Genomic DNA, 12,472 nt, shown 5'->3' with positions numbered 1-12,472 from the left:
GTCTTCTGCCCATTTTTGGATTGGGTTGTTTGTTTTTTTAATATTGAGCTGCATGAGCTGTTTATATATTTTGAAGATTAATCCTTTGTCTGTTGATTCGTTTGCAAATATTTTCTCCCATTCTGAGGGTTGTCTTTTCGTCTTGTTCATGGTTTCCTTTGCTGTGCAAAATCTTTTAAGTTTCATTAGGTCCCATTTGTTTACTTTTGTTTTTATTTCCATTACTCTAGGAGGTGGATCAAAAAAGATGTTGCTGTGATTTATGTCAAAGAGTGTTCTTCCTATGTTTTCCTCTAAGAGTTTTATAGTGTCCAGTCTTACATTTAGGTCTCTAATCCATTTCGAGCTTATTTTTGTGTATGGTGTTAGGGAGTGTTCTAATTTCATTCTTTTACATGTAGCTCTCCAGTTTTCCCAGCACCACTTATTGAAGAGACTGTCTTTTCTCCATTGTATATCCTTACCTCCTTTGTCATAGATTAGTTGACCATAGGTGCGTAGGTTTATCTCTGGGCTTTCTATCTTGTTCCATTGATCTATGTTTCTGTTTTTGTGCCAGTACCATATTGTCGTGATTACTGTAGCTTTGTAATATAGTCTGAAGTCAGGGAGCCTGATTCATCCAGCTCCATTTTTCTTTCTCAAGATTGTTTTGGCTATTCAGGGTCTTTTGTGTTTCCATACAAATTGTGAAATTTTTTGTTCTAGTTCTGTGAAAACTGCCATTGGTAGTTTGATAGGGATTGCATTGACTCTGTAGATTGCTTTGGGTAGTATAGTCATTTTCACAATGTTGATTCTTCCAATCCAAGAACATGGTATATCTCTCCATCTGTTTGTATCATCTTTAATTTCTTTCATCAGTGTCTTATAGTTTTCTGCATACAGGTCTTTTGTCTTCTTAGGTAGGTTTATTCCTAGGTATTTTATTGTTTTTGTTGCAATGGTAAATGGGAGTGTTTCCTTAATTTCTCTTTCAGATTTTTCATCATTAGTGTATAGGAATGCCAGAGATTTCTATGCATTAATTTTGTATCCTGCAACTTTACCAAATTCATTGATTAGCTCTAGTAGTTTTCTGGTGGCATCTTTAGGATTCTCTATGTATAGAAACAGTGCAACAACAGTGTATGCAAACAGTGACAGTTTTACTTTTTCTTTTCCAATTTGTAGTCCTTTTATTTCTTTTTCTTCTCTGATTGCCGTGGCTAGGACTTCCAAAACTATGTTGAGTGATAGTGGTGAGAGTGGACATCCTTGTCGTGTTCCTGATCTTAGAGGAAATGCTTTCAGTTTTTCACCATTGAGAATGATGTTTGCTGTGGGTTTGTCGTATATGGCCTTTGTTATGTTGAGGTAGGTTCCCTCTATGCCCACTTTCTGGAGAGTTTTTATCATAAATGGGTGTTGAATTTTGTCAAAAGCTTTTTCTGTATCTATTGAGATGATCATATGGTTTTTCTTCTTCAATTTGTTAATATGGTGTATCAGATTGATTGATTTGCGTATATTGAAGAATGCTTGCATCCCTGGGATAAATCCCACTTGATCATGGTGTATGATCCTTTTAAAGTGTTGTTGGATTCTGTTTGCTAGTATTTTGTTGAGGATTTTTGCATCTATATTCATCAGTGATATTGGTCTGTAATTTTCTTTTTTGGTAGTATCTTTGTGTGGTTTTGGTATCAGAGTGATGGTGGCCTCATAGAATGTGTTTGGGAGTGTTCCTTCCTCTGCAATTTTTTGGAAGAGTTTGAGAAGGATTGGTGTTAGCTCTTCTTTAAACGTTTGATAGAATTCACCTGTGAAGCCATCCGGTCCTGGACTTTTGTTTGTTGGAAGATTTTTAATCACAGTTTCAATTTCATTACTTGTGATTGGTCTGTTCATATTTTCTATTTCTTCCTGGTTCAGTCTTGGAAGGTTATACCTTTCTAAGAATTTGTCCATTTCTTCCAGGTTGTCCATTTTATTGGCATAGAGTTGCTTGTTGTAGTCTCTTAGGATGCTTTGTATTTCTGCAGTGTCTGTTGTAATTTCTCCTTTTTCATTTCTAATTTTATTGATTTGAGTCCTCTCCCTCTTTTTCTTGATGAGTCTGGCTAATGGTTTATCAACTTTGTTTATCTTCTCAAAGAACCAGCTTTTAGTTTTATTGATCTTGACTATTGTTTTCTTTGTTTCTATTTCATTTATTTCTGCTCTGATCTTTATGATTTCTTTCCTTCTGCTAACTTTTGGTTTTGTTTGTTCTTCTTTCTCTAGTTCCTTTAGGTGTAAGGTTAGATTGTTTATTTGAGATTTTTCTTGTTTCTTTAGGTAGGCTTGTATAGCTATAAACTTCCCTCTTAGAACTGCTTTTGCTGCATCCCATAGGTTTTGGATCGTCGTGTTTTCATTGTCATTTGTCTCTAGGTATTTTTTGATTTCCTCTTTGATTTCTTCAGTGATCTCTTGGTTATTTAGTAACGCATTGTTTAGCCTTCATGTGTTTGTGTTTACGTTTTTTCCCCTGTAATTGATTTCTAATCTCATAGCGTTGTGGTCAGAAAAGATGCTTGATGTGATTTCAATTTTCTTCAATTTACTGAGGCTTGATGTGTGACCCAAGATGTGATCTATCCTGGAGAATGTTCCATGCGTACTTGAGAAGAAAGTGTAATCTGCTGTTTTCAGTTGGAATGTCCTATAAATATCAATTAAATCTATCTGGTCTTTTGTGTCATTTAAAGCTTGTGTTTCCTTATTTATTTTCATTTTGGATGATCTGTCCATTGGTGTAAGTGAGGTGTTAAAGTCCCCCACTATTATTGTGTTACTGTCGATTTCCTCTTTTATAGCTGTTAGCAGTTGCCTTATGTATTGAGGTACTCCTATGTTGGGTGCATATATATTTATAATTGTTATATCTTCTTCTTGGATTGATCCCTGGATCATTATGTAGTGTCCTTCTTTGTCTCTTGTAACATTCTTTATTTTAAAGTCTATTTTATCTGATATGAGTATAGCTACTCCAGCTTTCTTTTGATTTCCATTTGCATGGAATATCTTTTTTCCATCCCCTCACTTTCAGTCTGTATGTGTCCCTAGGTCTAAAGTGGGTCTCTTGTAGACAGCATATATATGGCTCTTGTTTTTGTATCCATTCAGCAAGCCTGTGTCTTTTGGTTGGAGCATTTAATCCATTCACGTTTAAGGTAATTATCGATATGTATGTTCCTATGACCATTTTCTGAATTGTTTTGGGTTTGTTTTTGTAGGTTCTTTTCTTCTCTTGTGTTTCCCACTTAGAGAAGTTCCTTTAGCATTTGTTGTAGAGCTGGTTTGGTGGTGCTGAATTCTCTTAGCTCTTGCTTGTCTGTAAAGCTTTTGATTTCTCCATCAAATCTGAATGAGATCCTTGCTGGATAGAGTAATCTTGGTTGTAGGTTCTTGCCTTTCATCACTTTAAGTATATCATGCCACTCCCTTCTGGCTTGCAGAGTTTCTGCTGAGAAATCAGCTGTTAACCTTATGGGAGTTCCCTTGTATGTTATTTGTCGTTTTTCCCTCGCTGCTTTCAATACTTTTTCTTTGTCTTTAATTTTTGCCAGTTTGATTACTATGTGTCTCAGAGTGTTTCTCCTTGAGTTTATCCCGTATGGGACTCACTGTGCTTCCTGGACTTGGGTGGCTATTTCCTTTCCCATGTTAGGGAAGTTTTCTGCTATAATCTCTTCAAATATTTTCTCAGGTCCTTTCTCTCTCTCTTCTCCTTCTGGGACCCCTATAATGAGAATGTTGTTGCATTTAATGTTGTCCCAGAGGTCTCTTAGGCTGTCTTCATTTCTTTTCATTCTTTTTTCTTTATTCTGTTCCACAGCAGTGAATGCCACCATTCTGTCTTCCAAGTCACTTATCCGTTCTTCTGCCTCAGTTATTCTGCTATTGATTCCTTCTAGTGTAGTTTTCATTTCCGTTATTGTATTGTTCATCTCTGTTTGTTTGTTCTTTAATTCTTCTAGGTCTATGTTAAACATTTCTTGCATCTTCTTGAACTTTGCCTCCATTCTTTTTCCGAGGTCCTGGATCATCTTCACTATCATTATTCTGAATTCTTTTTCTGGAAGGTTGCCTATCTCCACTTCATTTAGTTGTTTTTCTGGGGTTTTATTCCTTCATCTTGTACATAGCCCTCTGCCTTTTCATCTTGTCTATCTTTCTGTGAATATGGTTTTTGTTCCACAGGCTGCAGGATTGTAGTTCTTCTTGCTTCTGCTGTCTGCCCTTAGAATGTCTTTTTTTAATACAAATTCTTATTGAGGATACTAATCCTTTGTCAGTTATGTGTTGTGAATATCTTCTCCCACTTTGTGACTTGTCTTTTACTCTATCATGTCTTTTTTTTTTTTATCATGTCTTTTGAAGAAAAGAAGTTCTTAATTTCAAAGGAATCAAATGTACCAATATTTTCCTTTTATGGTTGATGCTTTTTTGTATCTTGTTTAAGAAGTTCTTCTCCACCCTTACCTAGGTCATGAAGATATTCTCCTATAGTATCTTCTAAAGACTTTATAATTTTGCCTTTAATATTTGTCTTTTATCTATATGGAATTGATTTTTGTGAATGGTTTGAAGTACAGATCCAATGACATTTTTTTCCCTCAACCAAATGTCCAATTGTCCCAACACCATTTTTGAAAAGTTCATACCTTCCCTGATGATCTCCCCCACCACTGATGTATATCTAGTGTCCATATATGTATGGATCCATTTCTGAACTCTGTTTTGTTCCCTTGCTCTATTTGTCTCTCCCTGGGCCAATAAATATCATCCTGAATTAATTATTAGAGCTTATAATAAATCTTGATTATCTTGTAGTGTAAGTCTTCCAACTTCATTCTTATTCAGGATTGTCTTGGCTATCCTTGGGCCGTTGAACTTTCATATATATCTTCAAATCAGCTTATCACACATACACGTAAACTACTTTTTGAGATTTTGATTGGGATTTAGTTGAAACTATAGATTAATTTGTGGAGACTTCATGTCATTACAAACTGAGTCTTTCATGACAATTTTTATCTTTCATGACTCATGGTTTATCTTTATATTTCTTTAGGTCTTCTTTCATGTCTCTCAATAAAATGTAAATTTTTCTCTGTAGATGTCTTACACATCTTTAGTTAGATTTATCCCTAAGTGTTTTATATTTTTGATGATGCTGAGTATGATATCTTTTGAAGTTGTTTCATTTTCTGCTTGTTGCTGGCTTTATAGAAAGTTTTTTTAAAAAAAAAATATGGATGTTTTGTCCATAATCTTGTGCCCAGAAACCTTGGTAAGTTCTCTCATTAATTCTGATAATGTATTTGTTAATTCTTTTTTCCACGTACACATTCATATCTTATATGAAAATGGCATTTTTCCTTCGTTTCCAACCCTATCTCCTTTCTTTCTTTGTGTTTCCTTACTGCACTGTTGAAAAGGAAAGTGCTGAACAGAAGCTGTTATAGAAGGCATCATTGTTTTGTTCATGATCTCAGCATGAAAGATTCCAGTGTTTCACCATTAATTTGGATGGTTCCTGTAGTTTTCCTTTTTTTTTTTTTTTTTTTAGACTTTACCAGGTTAAGGAAGTTCCCTTCTATTTCTAGGTTGCTGAGAGTTTTTGTCATAAACATATGTTGAAATTTAATATTTTTCTTTATTGAGATGATCATTTGATTTTTTTCTCTCTTAATTTGTTAATACGGTGAATTACATTAACTGATTTTTTAAAATGTTACACCAACTGTGTATTCCTAGAATAAGCCCAACTTGGTCATGATTGAGTATTCTTTTTATACAGATTGCTAAATTCTTTTTGCCAATATTTTGTTTATGGGTGGTATTGGCCTGTAATTTTCCTTTCTTCTCATAACTGTCAGGTTTTGATAACAATGTTATGATGGATTCATAGAATATGGTGCGGAGGGTTTCCTTGTTTTCTGCTGTTGGGAAGACAAGACAAGGATTATCAGATGCTTGGTACTATTTGCTGGGAAGCCATCTGGCCTGGTGTTTTCTTTGTGGGAAGATTTTTGACTATTCAATTTTTTGGATACTTTTTAAAGGGTGGCCATAAAATGTATAATTCTTGAGTCAGTTTTGGTCAATTATACACTCCTAGGAATATGTTTATTTTATCTGAACTTATTGCTATAGATTTTTTGATAATATTGGCCTCTTATTAATATATTTTTTAAAATAAATAAATTTATTTATTTATTTATTTTTGGCTGCATTGGGTCTTCGTTGCTGCACGTGGGCTTTCTCTAGTTGGGGCGAGCAGGGGCTACTCTTGGTTGTGGTGCACGTGCTTCTCATGACTTCTCTTGTTGCAGAGCACAGGCTGTAGGCACGTGGGCTTCAGTAGTTGTGGCATGCACGCTCAGTAGTTGTGACTCACGGGCTCTAGAGCACAGGCGCGTAGTTGTGGCACACGGGCTTAGTTGCTCCATGGCATGTGGGATCTTCCCGGACCAGCCTCGAACCCGTGTCCCCTGCATTGGCAGGCAGATTCTTAACCACTGCGCCACCAGGGAAGTCCCCTATTAGTATTTTTGAAGTCTTCAGAATCTATAGTTTTGACCCACTCTGGAACTCTACAGCTGTGCCGAGGTTTCTGCTTGGAAATGCATCCCTGGTGCCTCTGTTCTCAGCTTTGGTTTCCCCCAGCTAAGTGCTTAGGGATTTGGTTAAATCAGGGCAGCCTTCCCCATCCCAGGCCCACTGACCACCATGTGCATCTGAGGTACAAGTGCTGCTCCCTTGGCCCTGTATCTTTTCATTCAGTGCTCTGACATCCTAGAGTGAAGGTCTGCAAGAGAAGTGGTAGAATGAGGGAGACAGTTCCTCCTATGACAGAACACCTGTGTTTCTCCTTCCTCGGTCCCACAGACTCAAGTGTGCTTGGCTTTCTAGAATCTTCCCTAATCTTTTTGCCTCTCCTAGTTTTCTGATCCTGAAGTGCTTATCCCCTGGCTCCTTCCCACAGGCCCCCCAAGACCAAATTCTTCTTCACGGTCATCCCCCAGCCCATCTTCCTGAGCCCAGGCATAACCTTCTCACTCCCAATCATCTTCCGGCCCCTGGAGGAGGTAAGGTCTGCCATGGTGAGTGGAGGGCAGGGAGGGACACAGGCACAGTGACCTCAGAGCAGGATGCAGGGCAGAGCAGCAAGGAGCTCTCCCACCACACCCACATCCCACCAGCTGGAGCCAAAACTCATTAGATAGAGGGGGCTTCCCAGTTGGATGTTGTTGGGGGGAAAGGCTGTGCTACTGTGTTGGCCATCAGAAAGCCCTATATTCCTTGGGCTCTTCCTGCTCTCAAAATGTTCCCCCAAATACTTTGTTCCTCACAAAAGAAACCCTACGTCTCTGAGACCAAGATGGTGCTGGAACACAAGTAACTGACCCTCTCTTCAGAGACTGAGATGGAGGGCCATGGCACAGCCCAGCCCTCAGCAGTTGTGTTGAGGGGATAGCCAAGGGCTGGGGTCGGGTGAGTGGTCCTTGAGTACCCCCCGGGTACCACTGATCAGCCAGGGTGTCTGCCTCCCTGCCCCCACACCGCAGAAGGAGTGCGTGGACCAGCTGTGGTTTGAGAAAGCAGAGGGGATGTTCTGTGTGGACCTGAAAGCCGCCCTGCCCTGCCACAATCTGATCTGCCCACCGTCCCTGCAGTTGCCCATGTGTGCCATGGGGGACATGGCCGAGGCCTGGTTCTGCCTGGACAATTCGGGGTGAGGGCCGTGGCTGAGGCTCAGAGGTGGGAAGAGTGAGAACTGTGAGGAGGGTTCCTGGGAGCAGGAGAGACTGGCCTGTGTGATGGTGGAAGGGGATAGGGGGAGTAAAGGGGGCATCTCCGCCTTTCTAAAGCAGGGGCAGTGGTCAGTGAGCCCAGTGGCTCTAACCTGCCCACCCCCTCCAGGGACCTGCCCACCTTCTTCACCTGGGAGTCCCCCAGCCCGTTCCAGATGTTGCCGACCACGGGGCTGCTGGAGCCAGGCCAGGCCTGCCGGATCAAGGTGACCTTTCAGCCCCTTACGGCTATCATCTATAACGTTCAGGCCACGTGCTGGTACGGGGAGGGAAGCAAGCAGAAGAGCAGCATCCAGCTGCAGGCTGTGGGTGAGGCCCGACCTCTCACCTGTCCCCAGAGCCCCCTGCTGCACCTCTCTGGGGATTGAAGCCTCAGTGTGCCCCCTCCCACCCCCGCCCTGGCCTGCCCTCCACGGGACCTCCTCCAGCCTCCTGCCCTCCCCTGAGCCCTGCAGGCTTTGCCTTTTCTTTGTCTTCCTTGGTGTCGCAGACCAGTGTTTCCCTGGGGACCCCCGTCTTCTTTGAAGGGCTGTTCAGCTGGGGCCACAGAGGCCCTGGTGGGTTTCTCCCCAAGACTTCCCCCTCTCTGCCCAGCCAAATGCGCCCAGCTGCTGGTGAGCATAAAGCAGAAGCGCCCGGAGGACCAGGATGCTGAGGGCGTCCAGAAAGTATTGCACTTTGGTTCTGTTGCCGTGGGCTGCACCGCTGAGAGGCAGATCAAGCTGTATAACCCATCGGTGGTATGCGTCCTGTGCACATAGGGGGAGTGGGGGCAGGACTCAGGGACCACAGGGCCAGGTGCTCCTAATACTCAACCCCTGTACAGAATGTTGCAACCTCACGTACCCATGTCTGTTGATACACTCATGTCAAAAGGGGTCCCACTCTCCTCTCAGCTGGGGGCTGGGCTGGGGTATCCCTTGACCCCCCCCAGAGCAACCCCAAGATCAGCCCTAAGGTGCCCTGATGCCAGGACCACAGCTAGCCTTTGTGGTACCTTTGGGAAAAGGAAAAGGTGCCCCCTCTGGGTGGTCCCAGTGCAGGGCACACGGCTTGGCCCCGTCCTTCCTCCCGGCAGAGGCAGCCTTGTTCCACGATCAAAGCTGATGATTGAGGCACAGGTGGGGCTTCAGCTGCCCTCACCCCCTCAGCTGGGCACCTTGGTAATAACAGACGAACCACCCTGTGACCTGACCACCTCCTGTCCCCACCTGGCCCCGTAGGTGAGCGCCCCCTTCAGGATCGAAGTGGCCCCAGACATGCTGGCCAAAGACGAGGCCTTCTCGTGCCCCACGGCCCATGGCATTGTGCTCCCAGGAGAGAAGAAATGCGTGTCAGTGTTCTTCCACCCCAAGACCTTGGACGTCAGGACTATGGACTACTTGTCCATCATGCCCTCTGGCTGTGCCTCCCAAACCCTGCTCAAAGTCGTTGGTTTCTCTAGAGGTACTGGCAATCCCAGGTCACTGCACTCCCTCTGGAGACAGGAGCAGCCCATGCTTATGATTGGCAAGTGCCTGCTCCTAGTGACCCAGGGCCTCCTTGCCCTCAGCCTGGGTGTCTGCTGCCCCCTGGTGGACTCAGTGAGGAACCAGTTGAAGACACCTGGAGATATTGTTCCCACGCTCACCCCTGGTGACCTGGTGGTCCGCTCAGGCCTTTCCAACCCAATCTTCTGTCTCCAGGCAGCACCACTTCCCATCAGTGGTACCCTTTGACAAATCCTCGGGGAGGCTGATACCCCAGCCCCACTCAGGTGGCAGGGCCCACTCACAGAGCCCCCATCTCTTCCGCCCAGGTCCTGACGTGTCCCTGCAGTACTACTGTGTCGACTTCAACTGGGTCAACCTTGGGAAGTGCTCGGAGCAGTCCCTGTGGATTGAGAACAAGTCGGACTGCACGGCCCACTTCCAGTTTGACATCGACTGTCAGGAGAGCGTCTTCAGCATCAGACCTGCCTTTGGGACCCTGGTGGGCAAGGCCCGCATGACCCTGCACTGTGCCTTCCAGCCCACTCACCCCATCATCTACTTTCGGAGGGTGGCCTGTTTCATCCACCACCAGGTGAGCTATGGGGGAGGGGGTGAGGAGGGGCTCCCCGGGGAGCTGGAGGGGCCAATCTGAGTCCCAGTAATGAAGACGGTGCTTGGTGCTCAGTCCCCTGTATTCTGGAACTTCCAGGGCTGTCTGCCTGGATCATCACCTCCAGGGCCCCAGCCTGGCTTTTGGAGCCTGAATTTGGCCAGGGACATGTGAATGCTCGCTCCGAGCCGGGTGGGTAGGCCAGTCTTGCTGTGACTGCTGCCAGGCCGAGGACTTTGCTGCTGATGCTGCTAATGGGCTGGTGTAGGGGGGGACAGGACCTCGCCTCATGCAGCATGTGCAGAGCAGAGGGCCTTGAAGTGACGACCCCAACCCAGGCCCCTGGACAAGGTGGTACAAACTGTGCCCTGACCAGCTGGTCTCTGGCCAAGGTGGCGAGTGGAGGCTCAAATCTAGCCTCACACAGACAAATGTCGCAGGACCCACTGTTCCTCGACCTGATTGGGACGTGCCACTCAGACAGCACCAAGCCGGCCATCCTCAGGCCTCAGCACCTCGCTTGGTACCGCACACACCTGGTGCGGGGCCTGACGCTCTACCCGCCTGACATCCTGGGCATCATGCTGAGGGAGAAGAAGCTGGAGCAGGATAAGAACGGTGCCCTGATGATTCCCACTGAGGTTTGATGGACCCCTCTGGGGCCCCGGGGGCCATCTACCCTCCCCAGGTTCATGCCCCCTTCTCAATTCTTGGGCAGTCCTGTGCTCCATAGCCCTGTGGGTACCCTTAGTAGTCGGGGGAGACGTGTGTGGAGCTCTTGTAGCCTTTTCCAGAAAGGAGCATGCGGATGAGGGGCAGTGGCAGGAGGAATGGCAGCTGGGCCCCCGCCAACCGGCTCTCCCCACACAGGACCTGGAGGACACACCAGCCCCGCAGTATCCCCTCATCCCCCCCATGACCGAGTACTTCTTCGACGGTACCAACGACATGGCCATTTTTCCCCCACCTGTCAGTATTGAGCCTGTCGAGGTGGATTTTGGTGCCTGCCCCAGGCCCAAGGACCCCAACCCTGTCCCCCTGTGCCTGATGAACTACACCAAAGGCAAGATCACTGTGGCCTGGACACGCAGGGCTGATTGCCCCTTCTGGGTGACTCCAAACCCCTGCGATGTGCCCCCTCTCAAGTCCACGGCCATGCGCTTGCACTTCCAGCCGCCTCACCCCAACTGCCTGTACGCCGTGGAGCTTGAAGCCTTTGCTGTCTATAAGGTGTGTGGGCAGATGAGAGGGTGGGTTCTCTGCCCTGGAGCCTGAACGGCAGGGTATGGGGTCGGAGGGGGTGATGGGGTGATGTAGGATCCATCCTCTCCGTGCCAGGCTCTGCTCCCTCTTCTTGTCTCCTTGGCTGGACTGCAGCCTTAGTGGTCAGTCTTTTCCCAGGCTCATGGCCTGCCTTGGCCGAGGGGCTTCTTGGCCCAGCTGATTATGTCTCACTCACATGTGCCTCCCACCCCCTCCAGAGGGAGAACTCAGTGGGGCTCAAGCCCTTTGGAAAATTTTGGTGCGCATAGTTTCCTGGGGCTCCTGGTTGGTGTGGCGGGGTGGCTCCTGGCCTCTCTCTAGTCCTTGAAGTAGGAAGTGGTCCCTCTAAAAGAGCTGTGGGCAGGAACTAGGGCCTGGGGGGCAGAGTCAGGGGCACCCGGTGATTAGGTGCGTGTAGGGAGGGGCTTCTAGTCCAACTTCCCTTGAGCAGGCTGTCCCAGCCCAGCCTCTTAGCCCCAGACGTGTCACTCCCTCCTCATCTCCAGTCTATCCTGCCCTTTCCCTCCTTTCTCTGCTCTACCCACCCTGCTGTTCTCTCCCAGTGGCTGGGTGCTGAGGCCCAGGGAAGAGGAGAGCTGTGCAGTCAAGGTCAGAGTCCCTTACCAGCTCTGTGACCTTGGGCACGTCCCTTAATGTCTCTGAGCCCTGGTCTTTTCATCTATAAACTTGGGAGCATATCCAAACTTTTGAGAAGTTTTCCCAAAGCTGAGTCTTTAGTTGCCTCTGTTCTAATATCTTGGCAGTGGGGGAACTCGGAAGTTTGTAGGAATAAGGCTGTGGACACCTGGCTTTGCTGAGCCTGTCAGACTTTTAGGCTACAGGCTATAACCCTGTGCTGTCCGATATGCCGATCACCAGCCACATGTGGCTGCTGAGCACTTGTACTGTGTCTAGTCCAAACAGATATGCTGTAAGGGGAGGAGACACATTGATCTCTAAGACTTAGCACAAAAGAATGCAAAATGCCTCCCGCATCACTTATATATCGATTATATGTTGAAATGAAAAGATTTTGGATCAACTGGGTTAAATAAAATGTATTGTTGAAATAAATTTTATGCGTTTCACCTTGTTGATGTGGCTACTAGAACATTTATTTTTTATTTATTTTTTAACATCTTTATTGGAGTATAATTGCTTTACAATGGTGTGTTAGTTTCTGCTGTATAACAAAGTGAGTCAGCTATACGTATACATATATCCCCATATCTCCTCCCTCTTGTGTCTCCCTCCCATCTTCCCTATCCCACCCCTCTAGG

The 12,472-nt window shown here is 45.7% G+C and overlaps 1 protein-coding gene across 23 annotated transcripts in view; it reads left to right on the top strand.

The window, feature by feature from the left end:
• CFAP65 (cilia and flagella associated protein 65) overlaps positions 1 to 12,472 on the top strand; it is a 47,769-nt gene that overhangs the window by 14,102 nt on the left and 21,195 nt on the right. For all 23 annotated transcript variants that reach the window (XR_014265031.1, XR_014265032.1, XR_014265033.1 and 20 more), the window contains 8 exons: positions 7,019 to 7,121; positions 7,602 to 7,768; positions 7,957 to 8,156; positions 8,442 to 8,587; positions 9,071 to 9,293; positions 9,646 to 9,911; positions 10,370 to 10,570; positions 10,800 to 11,159. Coding sequence is in view for 20 of the 23 variants with exons in the window: in XM_082466041.1 (XP_082322167.1) it covers positions 7,019 to 7,121; positions 7,602 to 7,768; positions 7,957 to 8,156; positions 8,442 to 8,587; positions 9,071 to 9,293; positions 9,646 to 9,911; positions 10,370 to 10,570; positions 10,800 to 11,159 (1,666 nt within the window). In the remaining 3 variants the exon portion in view is untranslated. The remainder of the gene's footprint in view (positions 1 to 7,018; positions 7,122 to 7,601; positions 7,769 to 7,956; positions 8,157 to 8,441; positions 8,588 to 9,070; positions 9,294 to 9,645; positions 9,912 to 10,369; positions 10,571 to 10,799; positions 11,160 to 12,472) is intronic.

The sequence above is a fragment of the Balaenoptera physalus genome (assembly GCF_965194825.1).
Source record: "Balaenoptera physalus genome assembly, chromosome: 6".
Lineage (NCBI taxonomy): Eukaryota > Metazoa > Chordata > Mammalia > Artiodactyla > Balaenopteridae > Balaenoptera > Balaenoptera physalus.
This window is presented reverse-complemented; position numbering and strand designations above follow the sequence as displayed.